At 40.0% G+C, this 17375-nt stretch overlaps 2 protein-coding genes across 9 annotated transcripts in view; one reads left to right on the forward strand and one right to left on the reverse strand.

The window, feature by feature from the left end:
* The window catches only part of clec16a (C-type lectin domain containing 16A), a 54785-nt gene extending 42934 nt beyond the window's left edge, over positions 1-11851 (reverse strand). For 4 of the 5 annotated variants that reach the window (XR_006828854.1, XR_006828853.1, XR_006828851.1 and 1 more), the window contains exons 1-8: positions 11521-11851; positions 10427-10555; positions 8879-9012; positions 7366-7514; positions 5241-5346; positions 2758-2763; positions 779-902; positions 482-656 (exon numbers count right to left, since the gene is read on the reverse strand). Coding sequence is in view for 2 of the 5 variants with exons in the window: in XM_046074539.1 (XP_045930495.1) it covers positions 482-656; positions 779-902; positions 2758-2763; positions 5241-5346; positions 7366-7514; positions 8879-9012; positions 10427-10555; positions 11521-11594 (897 nt within the window). In the remaining 3 variants the exon portion in view is untranslated. The remainder of the gene's footprint in view (positions 1-481; positions 657-778; positions 903-2757; positions 2764-5240; positions 5347-7365; positions 7515-8878; positions 9013-10426; positions 10556-11520) is intronic. The other variant, XM_046074556.1, reaches the window with a different exon arrangement.
* On the forward strand, positions 11786-16783 carry dexi (Dexi homolog (mouse)). 4 transcript variants are annotated; one of them, XM_046074592.1, is made up of 3 exons: positions 11786-11958; positions 12399-13732; positions 14274-16783. In XM_046074592.1, exon 2 carries the CDS (start codon positions 12549-12551, stop codon positions 12816-12818), a length of 270 nt encoding a protein of 89 aa, XP_045930548.1. In that variant the 5' UTR covers positions 11786-11958; positions 12399-12548; the 3' UTR covers positions 12819-13732; positions 14274-16783. The 4 variants fall into 4 exon arrangements, with proteins under 4 accessions (XP_045930548.1, XP_045930558.1, XP_045930540.1 ...); XM_046074602.1 differs by lacking the exon at positions 11786-11958 and adding an exon at positions 11966-11999; XM_046074584.1 differs by lacking the exon at positions 11786-11958 and having other exon boundaries at positions 12008-14003.
* The last annotated feature ends 592 nt before the right edge of the window (positions 16784-17375 follow it).

Below are 17375 nucleotides of genomic sequence, written 5' to 3' on the forward strand. Positions count from 1 at the left end.
TCGTTTAAATGCCACGGCCTACCTGAGCATTGTTTCTGACCATGTCCATCCCTTTATGGCCACCATGTACCCATCCTCTGATGGCTACTTCCAGCAGGATAATGCACCATGTCACAAAGCTCGAATCATTTCAAATTGGTTTCTTGAACATGACAATGAGTTCACTGTACTAAAATGGCCCCCACAGTCACCAGATCTCAACCCAACAGAGCATCTTTGGGATGTGGTGGAACGGGAGCTTCGTGCCCTGGATGTACATCCCACAAATCTCCATCAACTGCAAGATGCTATCCTATCAATATGGGCCAACATTTCTAAAGAATGCTTTCAGCACCTTGTTGAATCAATGCCACGTAGAATTAAGGCAGTTCTGAAGGCGAAAGGGGGTCAAACACAGTATTAGTATGGTGTTCCTAATAATCCTTTAGGTGAGTGTATGACACAAGGGCTCCATTTAGACATGCAGGTCAGGGTTACATACCGTCTCTGGGATAACCAAAGAGTACACATAGAGGGGCAGGAACAGGCGGTTGAGGAGGTGGTCGGTCAAAACGTCATTAAGGAATTCACAGTTGATGATGAGGATATCGTTCAAGTAGTGGAGGTGGTCAAGGTGCTCTGCTACCAGGTCACTTAACTTTCCTCTGTTCTTATGTCTGGGACACAACAAAGAGAGTGGGATGTTACTTAGGTAGTGAAAGTGGTCAAAAACCAGAGACAGGCCTGACCCCTAGAGGCCACGGTGATAATTACACTAAGAAAGACCGATGGCACTTACTCTTCATCTGTCTGCACACACTTGTCCAGTTCGATGACATGGCTGCCAATAAACCAGACCAAGTTGCTGAAATATGGGACAGCTGTCTTATCACGGATGTAGTGCAGCATGTGCTGGTTGTCCACTGGAGAGAGTAGGGTGAGGATCAAGATCTGGGTTAGGGTAGTTGCCAAGGCTGCCCAAAGGTATGAAATCCCCCCCCCACACACACACACAAACACTCACACATATTCATACGCACACACACTTTGTGATCCCAGAGAACTAAGAGAATGTGATTTTTTTTTTTTTTAAAACACCATTCAAATAAAAATAAGAGGAAAATTAACCAACCACATTAAGGCAAATTAAGTGTTAATACAATATATAAAGGGAATACAGTTGAGTGGGATTAAGATGAAAGCCAGTTCAGTTTCAAATTGAAACAGTGTAACTTGGGCTATTTGCACTGTGAGTAGAGAAGAGCCTGTGATCTGAGCCTGCACTCATGAGTATGTCACACTCACTTTGACACCTTCTTAAGAGGAACTATCTTTAGACAAAAGCAAGATCTGAGCCATATTTGGTCCAACTTTGTATCAGTAGTAATGAAATTCACAAGATTAGTCACTGAGCGATGATACAAAAAAATGTAAGTTCATTAGTGTGCAAATGTTAAACAGGAACTCTGCAGATTTTACACATGAAGGTGTGTTTACAGGTCTTGGGGAGAACTACAGCAAATGTGTAAAAAGTTTTCCTTTGTGGCTGCAGAAGGCGCTGTGTGAAGTCTGATAAATGACCTTAAGTGATGTGACGCGAGTCAGCGTCGGTTTGGGCGGAAGACTACAAGTGAGAACACACAACAATCTGAGGTTGTGGAGAAGTGGATTTCACTCAAATCTCAGACTGAACTGTGTGCAGTTGAATTGCTTTGTGGGTAATGTAGTTGCCAGGTTTTAACAAGGAAGAAGAATGTGTGGAATATAAGACGATATCTCTGGTTCTGCAGCGTCCATTTTAAAAACGTCCTTAAATTCTTACTAGATAGAAACTACAGAGTAGAAAACCCTGACAGCTGTGTTTTGTTTAATTTGTGTGGAATAAGAGCATTTGTCTAACACAAAGGGCACTTTGTCTAAATTTTCTGATGTGTTTTCAATCAGAGGGAATAGGATACTTCTGTTCTGTGAATGACAGCTTAACTGACTAGAAATGTGAACAGTCCTGGTGGAGCAACACTTTCTCATGTAGTAGTCAAAATTCAAATAAAAGCCAATTTTGCAATGCCATGGGTCAAACTGGGACAAGTAGTGAATGAGCAGCCAAATCAAATGAAAGAATTATATAAACACCAGAAAACAAATAGACTAATCACAAGCTGCATCTACTCAAGAGCCACAGTGCCCAGCTTCCAGCTTAGTCCATTAGTGGATGGACTGAGAATTAAAGCAGAGGGGGACACTGACTAAATAACCAGAGTGACAAAAGCTGTCAAACCCATCACCAAAATGGCTACCACCATGTGGGGCTGAGCTGAAATTAAGTTTGTGGAGCAATTAACCCAAGATGAAATTTAAATAAGGCATGCAGTTTTTCTGCATGTGTGTAGGTGGGTGATACAGAATGGTTTACAAGAACAACAATTGCAAGGATATTCATACCAGTACATTTATAACAGATACAATATTAGGAACAAATAGGGCTGGGTATCTGCAAACAATGGCATGTAATGTGCAATAATAACTCATTTTAAATCAACCAAACATTTTAAATTTGAGGCATTAAAATCAATATAAGACAAGTCTCACATTAACAGCACTGATTGGCTTATTATTTAACACTTTTTTTTTTTTTTTTAGAACTGTATCTGCATCAATGTACTGTATGAACAACTGGTAACAGTAAAGGGGAAAACAAAATAACAACAAAACATGGTTCTAGGATACCCAGCCCTAAAAAAAAAAAAAAAAAAGACTGAATGAATGGAACCAACTTACATGAAACTGGAGTTAGGCAGATGGGGCGCGTAGAGGGAGGAGGGAGAGGAGGAGAGAGACAAGGAGAGGAAGAGGAGGAGGAGTGGTTGTTGAAGAGGAGGAGAAGGAGGAGCAGGGAGAGGGGGAAACAGACACAGGGTTAATGTGAGTACAGGGACAGCTGTGGAGGGGTGGAGTTTGGGAAGGACCCTGCAGGTATTTTAACTAATAAACTGCAAACAATGGCACATCTGGCAAAGGAGCTTATATGTTACCTAAACATTTTACAATTATTTTTAGGATTTCACACTGTAGTAACATAATGACTAAAATATCTTGACGCTGTCTATTGTAAGGTCAAAACCCTTTTCCAGGTTGTCATTTGTTGCAGTGTGTGACCCAAGGAATCAGTAGGAAGCATCAAACAGTGGCTCTATAATGTTCAACATTATGATACTAAAAGCAATAGTAGTTTTCATTCATTCTGACCCATTTTCAGTGTTGTGACACTACAAGTCCTTAAGTCGTGGGTTAATCAAAAAATTAGTCATTAAATTAGCAAGTTTTTTTGCCACAATAAGCCACAGCTTTCACTGCATAAAGTCACAATGCAATGAATATTTTGCATTACAGCAGTGTCTCAGCCTGTGCTTTAGGATACAAATGTTCTTCTCAGATGTTGGGGGAAAAAAGCCATCAGTCAGAATTACTGCATTGAGTTGATGCTTCCCACTTTGACAGATTCTTTACTACAGCAAAGCTCATGTCCAACCAATCACTGATACATCCCCCACACCACTGGGCTACTTCTTAAGTGACTAGTATTTCTAATATAGTTAAAGTCAGTCAGTTGTGCGGTAACGGTAATGACTTCACAGTTTTACAGTGCAAAGGGTACACGCAGGACTAGACAAAACAGGTACGGAGACAGACAGGACGCTATTGTTGATACATGTTGCAGTGACTGTATGTTGAGGCAATGTTATGTATAGTGACGAGAGGCATGATGTGTGGAGAAAAGCCTATCCCGCTTAATGTCCCACCCGCCTCCCCTGGAGAGACCAGCTCCGAGCCCTGAGGAGGCCAGAGAGACAGCAGGAAGGAGAAGCAGAGCCGGACACAGCACAGCGTGCACCAATGGCGTAGCACACAAGCGAAGTTCAAATTCATTGAACTTTAGCCACTTTCTCAGATATGGTACAGAAACCATAAACATAAAAAGTTCATGTTGTTGGATTGTAACAATCTCTGATAGATTATATCTTTAATATCTATTAAATGTATAAATTGATTATGTGTATGTGTGTGTGTGTGTGTGTGTACACACACACACACACACACACATATATATAGATAGATAGATAGATAGTAATAATGATCATTTTCCTCAATAATATAATAAATGTTCAATTTATATACTATTTGGTATAATTAATTTGAATCACAGGCAAATCAGCACTTCATTTTTCTAATAAAAATATTAATTTTGTTGAGAAAATGATTTACTAATCATATTTGTTGAAAACAGATTTTTATCATAATAGTTTTGAATGTTCCACCTCAGATTTGTGAAGTGATCCAGTGTTTGTCACATTCTGACCATAAAGAAAAGTTTAACCACATAATTAACACAGGAGCAAAAATCAGCCTTTAAACTTGAAAGAAATAATGATTTGACATAAATCGTGATAATTATTGATATGAAATGTTTTTATCGTGATAACATTTTGTCCATATCGCCCAGCCCTAAATAAGAGTAAAGGATGACAGTGACTTATTGGATGCTGAATGTCCTTACGCGGTGCACATTGCAGTAAACTTTTTGCAACAAAACCAATGGCAAATGTCTGAATTAAGTAACTGCAGATGTTACTGATTTAATGACAAATGTGTAGAATGAGAAAAAAGTGATAGTTTGAATCAGTATTTGACAATAGGGAATAAAACCCTTCATTTCTCCCCTTACAGTCAGATACTGCTGTATATAGATTTAAGTATTTTCACAGTTCCTGTAGTTCTGCCATTTCAGCTGTCAGAGATGCACTGAGCAAATATTTACTTTCTAGTCTATTTTGTCCTAATAGCAGATAGTATCACTGTGAGATGCTTGAAATTCTTTCCTTAGTAGCAGGTTGATGTGAATAAAGAACAGATTTTCATGTACTACTTTGATTGCAAGATCTTTTGAAGAACTTCATAAAATAAAGGACTGTGTCCAATCATACTTCCGGAGAGCCACTCTTTTAAACGACAATGATAATAAATTGCATACAGAAGAAGGAAAAGAAACATTTAAGGCCAGAAATTCAGCAGGCTGTGTATTTGTGCGTGTTTGCTACAGCGTTACCTGTTAGTCATGCTCATGCACCAGAAGCAGCAGCAGGAAGAGGGAAGGATTACAAAGAACGGCGGTTTGCAGTCCCAGCATCCCGTGAGTGTGTGTGTGTGTGTGTGTGTGTGTGTGTGTGGGCCAGTATGTGCGCATGCTCGTTATTGGCACTCACCTTTGTAGACGTTGAGTGTGATGGTGCGGACTGCGATGCGGACCATGCTTTCAGGGTGGTTGAAAAACTTAATGGCCTCGGTGTACAGGGCAAAGTCATTAGTGTGCTGTGTGTGGGAGACAGAGAGGGGGCGCCGGTGAGCAAGGCACGGCATTGCACCGCCGTGCTCAGGCCACAGACGACCACAGAGAGAGAGACAGAGAGAAAGCAGCTGGCGGACACAGAAATTCTGGGCAGTACTGCATTTTGATAAGAAAGGACTTCATTAAAAGAGCAAACTGGTATTTAGTTCCTATTTAACTGAGAAAGTGTTCTATAAATTTTAATCTGCGCATTACTTTTTTTCAGACATACAGGCTGTGCAATTACAAAAAAGTCAAAGTTATTTCAAGGTGTCACAGAGTTACTGTAAGAGTAAGCATGATCCTAAAGAAGGAGATGCTATATTGGATGGAAGATTAGCATCAGGCAAAAGAACACTGTAAGCTTTTGACATGAATGTTTTTGACCCATCCTGAAACATGATAGACACTCAAGTACAAACTGTACTAAAGAGACGTTTCCTCCTCACAATCTAACGGGACTAACAGTATTTTAGACGGTCAACACCGATTAACATAACAGCATGTTGCGCTTAGTATAAATGTGTATAAAAAACCAGCAGCTCATCATCTTACAGTCATCTCTCTCTGTGCCAGTGTGTGATCCTCTACCCAAACATCCCTCAGTTACTGTGACCGGCAGCCAATCACAGGTGAGTGTCAGAGAGCAGTCACCCAGTGGTCATAGCAAATGAAGAAAGCTGACACCAAACCCAAGCCAGGAGTGTGCCATGATCTGCTCTTAATAGTGTCACGTCTGACAGCAACAGCAGAGGCCAAAGTAATCAGCTATCCTATAGCGCCCTCTGGAGGAGAATAAACTACAAATCAACAAATGATAGATTAATTACAATAAATAAAGTGAGAGGTTAATTATAAATAAGACAATTGTAAATAGTAAAAATTGCTTTCACACTGACCAGATGTCAGCTGAGTTGCTTACAACGCTACATCCAGAAACAAAAAATGTCTTCCTTTGCATTCCAAAGAGGTAGGGTTTATATTTATTGTTTATTTCTAAATAATTTCAGAAAGTAAAATTAAGCTAAAATAAATAAATCTATTATAGGTTACTTAACCACATATATAAGTACTCTCAGATCTACACACTGGTGTGGTTTTGGCTTCAGGGGTAAATCTACCAGCAACAGTACACCAATAACTTTCCCCAGCACACACAGGCCAGTGGAAGGATTAAAGCTACTGCTGAAACAATGACAGGTAAACAACATCTTCAGAGATTATTCAGGTGGACAGTATTCTTTGGTTTTATCATCTATTACCACAGACACACAAACACAGACACACAACTATTCTATATTCTTATATAACTTGCATTTGTTTATTACATATTTATATATTTCTACATCTATTTATGTCAGCTGTATGTCTGCGTGTAGCATCTTAACACCAAAGCAAATTTCTTTTATGTGTAAAACACTAGTTGGCAATAAAGCTCCTTCTGATTCTTCTGATTCTGACAACAGACCTGAACTCTGAACTGTTCAATAATATTCGATGAATATTTTTAAATAAAGAATAACAACTGTTTTGAAACTCAATTTCAGAGGAACAAGATATTGTTGCAAACACTGTGATCATTCTTTAGCATGACTATAATATATTAAACATTCCATCAAATGTAGGTAGGGAAGTATGCTGCTGAAGATTGGTGGATAGAAGTCACCTGAAGTCCAAACACAGGTTGACAAAAAAAATAATTTAAAAATGTTTTTATTTTATTCATTTTTGTACAAATTAACTGACTGACTGACTGACTCTTTAAAATATCACCAGTAATAAAATTGCAAAATTTAAGCATGCTGTCATTCTTCTCTCTCTGTGTACCTCAAACTCAACCACTCATCTTTTGTCTATTCAGTCGTTCCTCTTTCAAAGAGAGTGCACAAAAAGTTGTTGACATCGAATAAAAAATCCTCTATACCTTTCTTCCCTATAATCCACCCCCCCCCCCCCCCCCCCCCCCCCACAACCCATCCCATCTCATCTGTCTATGGCCTCACCTCATTGTAGAAGAAGTGCACGGTGTGGTTGTTGAGTTTGAGCGACAGGGTCTTGAGGAAGGAGATATAGTAGGCCATGATCTCCTCGTCCGAGAAGTCAAACTTGTGGACGATGATGGAGTTCACGTGGTTGTTCGACAAGAGGTAATCTGACAAATGAAGAGAAACAAGCTCAGCCTTGTTCACCGAGCAAATGTTTTAGGAAGATGTTTTTTTTGTGAACTGCTGACAACCGTACCGTCTTAGCTTCACTACACTACTTTCATTTTTGCTCTCCTATCATCAGATCACTACTACTGCAGTGACTATTGTGTGCAGCAAACATGAGAAAAGACTATTTGTTTTGTCACAATTCCACAACTCTTGATTTTTTTAATACCTCCACAAGTTACCAAAGTGCAAACCTTACCAACCAGCTGCATAAATGACAGCATATCACCAGCTGAGTCTTTGGTTGCCTAGCAACAACAAAAAATGTGGCAGGCTGCTATGCATTGTAGAGAAAGAAAGGCAATGCCCTGCATTGTTAAGCCTACAATATCCATCAAAAACATGGACACATCTACGCGCTGTACATTTCAAGGCAATTCAATACAACAGTCCTGTAATAAGTACAATCGGTGTATGTCACTGCTCACTTTCAATTCAGATTAAAACATTTTTCAGCAGTCTCAAAAAATTTAAAATTAAAATTGAAGAAATGTATTATTTTATTGCAATGCATTACTAGAGTTAGGCAATACGGCCACAAATGTTATGATGAAAATGTTCATATCATTCAATTTTAATAAATGTCAAACCATTATTTCTTTCAAGCTTAAAGGTTTTACGCTATTCTCTAATGAAAGCTAATGAAAATCTGTTCATTATTCACATCAACCTGTAGTGAAAGAATTTCAAGCATCTCACAGTGATATTATCTGCCATTAGGACAACAGACTAGAAAGTAAATATTTGCTCAGTACACTCATTACATCACATTACATTCAGTAATCCATTATTAGCTCAGCTTGTATTATTTTTGCTAACTCCTGATAAGTCACTGTCATCCTTTACTCTTATTTAGGGCTGGGCGATATGCCCAAAAATGTTATCACGATAAAAACCATTTCATATCACTCGATATCGATAATTATCACGATATATGTCAAATCATTATTTCTTTGAAGTTTAAAGTCTGATTTTTGCTCCTGAGTGAAAATTTAAGAAACCAGATGGTTAGTTATGTGGTTAAACTTCTGACAACAACTGATGTCAAACAGTGGATCACTTAACAAATCTGAGGTAGAAAATTCTAAACAATTGTGATAAATAGATGGAAAAATGAAGTGCCAATAAATTCATGATTCAAATAAATTAAGTCAAACACTTATTGAACATTCATTAAACATTTGTTATATTGTTTTGAGGAAAATTATATTGTGATAATTATTATTGTTTTACTGCCCAGCTCTACGCATTAAATCATATATGTGATCCTATATTTTCAGCCGGTGTTGATTCAAATACTTACACAGGGAAGTCTCGTGGCTGATATTCTCAAACAGTATGTTGAGGGTCTGGAGGAGCTGGACGCACACGTAGCGTCCTGACTTCTGACGTAGGATGTTCAGAAAGAAGGCAAACATGTTCTTCTCCAAGAAGAAGCTGAACATACACAGCAGTGTACACACAAACACACAAAGGATTTAATTCATGATGACTTAATCTGATATATAATTATCAAAAAGAAGATTGTTTCTCTTTTGCAGCATCCTGCTGGACTAGTGGTTAAGAAGCAAACCATACACCCACAACATCCCTGATCTGATTCTGGCAGTTGCATTTATACCCTTCTCTCTTCCTTTGTTTCCTATCTGTATCTATACTGTTACAATCTAATAAAAGCAATATGCAAAAAATGTTCAACCTTTATTTCTGTGCTGCATTATGCTGATGTCTTTTACTCACATACAGCTCATACCACCCTAAGAAACCTTGCAGTTTATCATTTCAAGCTAATGTTCACTGGACCAGATCATATGAAGATCATTCTCATAATGTTTAACTATTACTAAAAAAGCTGCACATTTATACAGCCAATGACTACAAAATACCGAACAGCTTCAAGCCTAGAAAATTATGGGTGACCCTTCATGCACTGTTCATGTCATTTATTATAAGGGCTTCCTGATAGCAGAAAGTTTCAACATCCTGCACTTTCAACATCCTGTGTGGCTTTTCTGCTCTTCAAAGCCATTTCCTGTATCACATAATGAAGATGTGGCGAAGTGGACTGATAGAGGCGTTGACATGCAGCAGTCCCCAGAAACAAGTGCAATATGTAAGTGGTTTGGAGTGAAAAGACTTCCAAGAACAATTTCCTGCAATGTTTAACTGCATCTTAACTACATGAAATACACACATATAAGTGGTTGTCTATTGCTAGCTCAGCCGAACATAAATTTGCCAAGGGCTTACAAAATGCAAACATTACTACCCAAGAGTATTTATTTCTACTACTGCTTTTGGTAAAATACGTTTTCTCTAGTCAAATGTTACCACTTTGTGGAGAGCCAGCATAACAGGAAGAAAATCAGGAATGTCTGAGATACAAAAACAGTTTTAATTTGTTTTGAATTGTTCACAGTCAGAAATAATGGGAGTTCGGTTGTTGACAATGCTGCTATACGGGAAGAATGGGGGTGGGAGTCTTAAATTTCCTATAAGTGTAAATTGGAGTATGATTATCCTGATATGTTTGTTATGTTGTTTGCCTTTTGAAACACCTCCAGATCAGGTGATAAAACATGACTAGTAAAGAAGCGATGAAGAGGAATCTTCCATGACTGACATCAAGGTGCTCTTTGAAAATTCACAGTTCATTTGTTTACAAGTGTGCATCTGTTCAAACGCATCAGTGTGAGGTTATACAAGAGTGTGCACAATTAGCAAATCTTTTTGAATAGAGATTATTCAAATACAAGCAACTGTCACTTCGATTCCCATGCAGCAGTCACGTCTGCATATTTGGAGCTACTATGGGGAGGGATTTGGCATAAAGATGTTAACTCGTACTTACTCAAACACAGAGCTGTCATTCTGGTCCCCCCAGATGAGGATTTCTGTGATGGAGCGGATGGTCTCCACTAGAAGGTTTCGGTTGTGGTCTGTCACTGTGGTGTTTTTGGTCAGGACATGGTACATGTATCTGAGAGATGAATGGGTGGTATATGCAGGGAACAATGTGGTGAATGCACATCTCAGTTTTAATTTGTCAATATGTACAAATTTTTCTTTAAACTTAACAGCAACAAGACAGGCTGCAGTGATCTAGAGATGTGTCTGGAAGCTGCTCCACGGGGCAGAATCATGAAACAACATGGGACATTGACAGCTCCAGTGGTGATAGAGATATGTCTGCTTTGAACCCTATGTTCAAATGAATCTCTTCTGGATGTAAAACAAATAGTCATTGCTACGAGCCCACAAAAATAGCCTCTAACTTAATAATGGAACTTCTCCAAAATAGTGTAATGTAATAACCACCAAATTCAAGCCCCATGCACTTAACATCCTCACAGGTGTTTACAATTATTGTGCCTCATTAGAAACTCTTCTCAGGACTCTATGGGTGTGCCCAGACTGAGCTCGACTGATATCTCCCTCATACTGGTTAATTTGCTGCTCTTCTTGTTGTGGGACAACTTTAGGTTTTGCCATAGGCTTTGGTGACCTCAGTTACTCAGTAACTCCAAGCATAGCTCCCTCCCTACTTTAACCTGAGCAGAGGTCTTTCCTGGACCACCTAGAAAAAACATCTGTGCGGGCTCTATAAGTCTTGACACTTCTATTTTCAGCCAGTTAATGTTCGATGTTCCATAACGTTACTGACTTTACCGTCCAAACCCATTAGAAGATTAACATTACAGTGTCATTTCTGTTTTAGGGTGGATTTTCACTTTAATGCTAACCATTACAAGCTAGCTAACATTTCTACCTCCCATGCCAAGCACAACAGAAACGGTATGGACTTTATTAGCTGACTGGACATCTGCAGTTAGTTAGCTACTATTATTTTAGCTGTTAACAACTGGGCTACTGATAACACGGACAGTCATTCTCAGTCGGTTATGATACACGCTAACGTTAGCATAACGAATGCTAGCTACTTACTTCAAATGGTCCAAGGAGTGGATGTTTTTCGCTTTTCCCTGTCCTCCAACCCAGCTCCGTGACCGGCCAAACATGGCTGCAGTTGTAACGGAGGTGATGTTTTGCCAGGCGCGTTATTTTGCTAAGGATAGCGTCCGCATCTATCCATTACACCCACTTTCCTTTACAGATAGCTTCTTAGCAAACAGAAGGTGATAGGCGGCGATAGCTGCGCTCAGCGGTCATTACGTAACAGAGCAGGCGGATGGTTTGTCTGGGAGTTGCTGTTCCCTCCCTACTGTGGACACTTGACACAGCATACAAAAGCGTGGGGAAGAAAACTACAACACTCTCTTCCCATGTTTGCAGTGACGATTAAAGCACGCGACACGTCCTCGCGAGGGGGCCATTAAACTGACTGACACCGTAAAGACCAATCACAGCAGAGCCTGTCATACGGTGAGCCAATCAACTGCCGAGGCCTCAGGTGTCCCTTTGTGGTGAGGAGGACTGTTTTGATGCAGTTGGCAAAAATATTAGAGAGGGCATTAACCTGTAAAAACATCGGCAGAAGCGTATGTTCGTGAGTGTTTCGAATTTCCCCGGTACGGATGTGTAACGTTACGCAAGAAAACGCCAAATTCTTTGCTTGTAGAAATGTTCGCCTTTGTTTTCACTAGCATTGCGTGCTACTGTTTTTAGCCCTGGCCAAGTGGCATGGCGTGAATTCCGCAAACCCAAAGAACCAATGTTAAGAATGCGTCGAGCTAGCTAACGTGATATTTTGATACTGTCTGCCGGTTATTATTAGCTATGAACGTTATTCCCTTATGTCGACCTGTGCTGCTGTTTCCTTCTGGACCTTACAGATAAAGTAGCACTTACAAGCTGCCTCTCAGTCACTGTTTGCAGGACGGGACTAGCCGAAATGGACGCCCCAGCTCCATCACCCCAGAAAGATTTCTAGCGGTGACACCAGCGACTCCAGTCTGCCACATCCTGGCCCCGCACAAACGCAAGGACCCAAACCGTGGCTTCCTTTCTTTTCTATGACACACCCAATTTATGCCCAGCTAGATTCGGTAGAATCTCTGTTGGACGAACTTCCATATATGTTTTATCTGGGCCTGTTCTTTGTGAACGTCCTGATCCTCTACTATGCCTTTCTGATGGAGTACATCGTCCTGAATGTGGGGATAGTATTTCTGCCTGAGGACATGGACCAGGCGCTGGTGGACCTCGGGGTACTGTCCGACCCGGCCTCTGTGCCCTATGACGCGGACACAGAGCTGGATGTGTTTGAGGGGTATCTTGAGTAACAGTGCAAAAAATAAATGTACAGTTCATTCAGAAAGTATTGAGACACCTGCACTTTATTTCTTTACATTATTTTGCAGCCTTATGCTAAAATCGTTTACATTAATTTCCCCCTCATTAATCTGCACTCAATACCCCAGAATCACAAAGAGAAAACAGGATTTTACACATTTTAGCAAATTTACTAAAGGGAAAAAAACTGATAACACTGACTAATTATGCAGACCCTTTGCTATAATGCAGTTTAGCTCAGGTTTCTCCCATTTCTCTTGATCATCTTTGAGATGTTACCACACCTTGATTGGAGTCCACCTGTTGAAAATTCAATTCATTGGATACGATTTGGAACGGTACGCACAGCTGACAATGCACATGACGTCTGCCAAGAAACTGCCTGCAGAGCTCAGAGACAGGATTGTGTTGATACACAAATCTGGGGAAGAAAAATACTTTCTGCTGTGTTGTAGGTTTCCAAGGGGCCAGGGGCTTCCATAATTCTTAAATGGAAGAACCTTCATAGAGCTGGCTGCCCGGCCAAACTAAACAATCAGGTGAGGCCTTGACAAGAGATGGGACCACGAACTCTGTGGTCCCCCTGGCTGAGCTCCAGAGATCCTGTATGGAGATGGGAGAAACTTCCAGGACAACCATCACTGCAACACTCTACTGATCTGGACTTAATGGCAGTTGGCCAGACAGAAGTTTCTCCTCAGTGGAAGATGCATGAAAGCCTGCTTAGAGTTTGCAAAGAAACACCTAACGGACTCTCAGACTGTGAGAAACGAGATTCTCTGGTATGGAACCAAGAGTGAACTTCTTGGCCTCTGTTCTGAGCAACATGTCAGGCGGAAACCAGACACCACTCATCACCTGTGCAATACCATCCCAATGGACTCGAGGCTGTATGCTACCAAAGGTATTTCAGCTAAGTACTGAGTTCTTCTGAGTTTTTCTTTTTAACACATTTGCAAAATCAAAAGTCCTGTTTTTGCTTTGTCATTCTTTTTTTATCAACATAGTTTTGTCATTAGGCTGCAAAGTAACAAAGTGTGCAAAAAGTGCAGGGGTCTGAAAACCTTCTGAATGCACTGTAAGTGGTGGTGATGCAGAGGTCCAGGGCAGACTGGACCAGTGTCAACAATCTCTGATGCTCTTTCTGCCTTTTTCTCAGACATATCAGTGGAAAAGTAAGCAGAGCGCACACACTATTCTGTGTTTTGGGTGTTGTGTCTGTTTCATGCTCAGAATGAGATGCTGAGAATAAAACGTTAGGTGCTATTGGAACCAGTGATTACCTCACAGGGCAACTGATGCAAATAAGAGGTGTTATTCTTGTGATCCTAAACACAGTTTTTATCCACAAAACTCACCCTTTTTTAATGTTGTGTTTTAACATGAGCTATAAGAAATGTTTTGGGGATGACCTGCTGTAACACTTATGTGTCACGTGTCTCCAGGTTGCCTCGGCTCAAAAGAAGGTAGCCTGAGGAAGAGATATTCAGGCCTGCGTCTGTTCCGCAGGAAGAGCACTCTGCACTGGATCGACTGTCAGTCTCTTGCCATTCTAAAAGCAATTGACTGCAGTCGGACACCATGGGGTTAGCACTGGCATCTTTGTTGCCCACTTTGGACACAATTAAAGATAAAAAGGAACCACGATGTGTTGCTAGTGGAAAGAGACAGCTTTTTTCCTTGTGGATGAAAAATGGACGTACCAGAGATGTGGAGGATGATTCAGGTCGTCTGCATTGCAACCAGTTCAGATACACTTTACACTGAGCAGTTACCTGGGCTGCGCAAGATCTATTAGCAGGCTGCTGAAGGAAGTGAATTAAAAATTGCCACTTCAATCACAGTGTGACATCTCAGAAGAACTGGCAACTTGTTTCCACTGTGTGTCCTTTTGTTTTAATTTTCAAAAAACAGATTGTGTTGCTGCTTTGCAGGTTCACTCATCCGTGAGGTGTAATTTCAAATGTGTCCATACTGTATGTCTTTCAGGGATGTACACACTTGACTCTCAGGAGCACAGTTAGGAACTTGTGCACTGGTAAGACATAACACTGACACTGGCCATAGGCTGTGCCTACAGGATTATGGGACAGGCTTTAATATTTTTAAAGCTCCCTAATGAATCAGGAGCACCATCCCACACTCACCTAACTCTTTAATACTCTCTGCATTACAGTAAAGTGTGTAAGGAGAGTTATTTCTTAGTCTTCTGATAACCTATATCGCATTAATATTTGGGGGCATATGCAAATTTCTTTTCCACTTAAAGTTAACTAATAGATTAGTTAAAGCAGCTGTGATCACAGCTGGCCAAATGTGTCAAACTGTTATCAGTATGAGTAGTGTCAAAGGCTGAAACCGCCTTAAGAGCCCCAGAAGAAGTGCTTCAGATATTTGACTTTTTCATCCATTTGTTGTATTTTTTTAATAACGTTAAAAATTTGTGTTTGACAGAAAAACACTACGCATGATGTTAGTTGGATGTTTAAAAAAAAAAAAAAAATCTTAATTGTGTTTTATTGCACTTCTGTTTACTTTTTTAAAATTTAGAATTCTATTCATAAAATGTATATTCTTGGCAGCAATAATTTACTGGATTTAAGCAATGGGGCAGTTCAATGGTAAGATTGAGATCCTACACAATTGTGAAATTATGCCACCTGGATGAGTGGAAGAAGATCGCCTTGTGTCAGTGAAATTTTTGTAAAGGGATAGATCACTTGATTTACTAGATTTTTGTAAGCCTTGAAAGTACTGTACATGCTGTAGGTCTGTGAACAGCAGTTATAGCCCAGCTAATTAACTACATGTTGATTTTGGAAGCAATATTTTCTCAATGAATACAGGATGTGTCTGCCAGAATAAGCAACGTGTGCATAGAAATCATCGCAATGCATTTGTTGTCCAACAAATAACTGACACTTCACAGACAAAAATGTTTCAAAACATTTGCACATGCAGGTTTCATACTCCAAACAAACTTTTGTTCTGACACTGCCTGACTTGTCAGTGTTTTGAACATTACATTCCGCTAGACAACCTTTCACCGAGATGGACCAACACTTGGTACACTAAGTGTAGCCAAATAATTGTTCACAGCCGCATCACGTGACGAAATAGAAAGAAAAGCCCATGCTGCAACTCAAGATCAAGGATGTAAGAAACAGTTGTCAAACATGTTGACGGCAGTGCAGTTTAGGAGGAATAGGTTTTGAGATCAAACATTTTGTTATGCCATGCAAGGCTGTTTTTCAAAGAGTTCATACCAGAACTCAACCTGTATCGATTAATGACGGCTGAAAACCAAATTCATTCTTTTTGGATTGACTGTGCTTGTAGTAAGCAATATTTTGGGGTGACATTAACAATGTTTCGATTGGATTGTGTAAACCAGTGTCCATAAGAATTATATCTTTGGCAGGATGAAAATTCATCTGAAACTGCATTTAGATCACGTGATGATGAAGCTCAGGACACATATTCAGTGTAAAACATGTTTGTATGGAATTTGATCAAAAATTCCTAAAATGATACCAGGTAAGGGCTTACTGTAGAGGAACAATGAAACAATATGTATTCAGAAAAGTAATCAAACTGCTAAGGTCAATGTCAGAACAATAAGTCTGGTATTAAAGTTGAAAAATGTTTAGAAATCACTAGTTGCAGCTAAAACTGTGCCCTTCCCTGGGCAATACAAAACGCTGCTGTCAGGTTCTGATCAACTCTGCTCACAGCATCTTAGCTTAGAGGAAACTTATGAGACTTCATGAGGACTGTGATGGATGAGAACCTTTGCTTGGATTGTTGGATGTCTCATCACCATGGACATACAGCCTTTACCCAGCCTCCACATCTGCTTCTTTGCAGACATGCACATGCTATAGCCTAATAAGCTAAGGATCGTAACAGAGTTTTATTTTACGATGTGTATTTAATAAACTTTGAGTGAATGCCAGCTTTTTGTCTCACTTCAACTGTCATATTTAGATGTAATTATTGATGATCATGCAATAGATGAAGAGGAGCAACAGGGAAGTTGTTCTGCTCATTTCATAATGTTTACCTGTAACCATGTGCTCTTTTGGTGTCCCTTTGCATTTTGTCCACAAGAGAGCGTAGGTGCACCATACAACTGGTCAAACAGCAGTCTTCAGATTTATGCATCTGTAGAGCAGTGGTTCTCAAACATTTTCATGGACCACTAATCTGACTCAAATTAAACCGCGGGCCCCTATTTGATAAAAGTTTGCCCTGGTTGCCCCTCTGATAGGATTTTTGCTTTTAGAAGTTTTGGTGTATGAAACCGATGACAAACACATTCTGCTATTGCCCTTTTTATGATCATCTGTAGCCTGTTTTCCTGGTCTACTGTGAAGATCCTGTTATTTGGCTGTGAGCATCCTGGTGCTCCAGCCTGCAGCCAAGTGGACTCTGCCCCCCTCCCGCTGTAACTAAATAAGGAATGGTTGCGTGTCGGGACGACTCCCGACAGTGACTCCTGACGTTTAAACTTCTCTAGCTTCTCAACTGTAAAGCTTTGACATTTA

Source organism: Micropterus dolomieu, linkage group LG02 (assembly GCF_021292245.1).
Source record: "Micropterus dolomieu isolate WLL.071019.BEF.003 ecotype Adirondacks linkage group LG02, ASM2129224v1, whole genome shotgun sequence".
In the NCBI taxonomy this organism is placed as follows: Eukaryota; Metazoa; Chordata; class Actinopteri; order Centrarchiformes; family Centrarchidae; genus Micropterus; species Micropterus dolomieu.

Excerpts from the sequence above, each read along its gene's own strand:
- dexi (XM_046074592.1), top strand. The coding sequence starts at position 12,549 with ATGACACACCCAATTTATGCCCAGCTAGATTCGGTAGAATCTCTGTTG.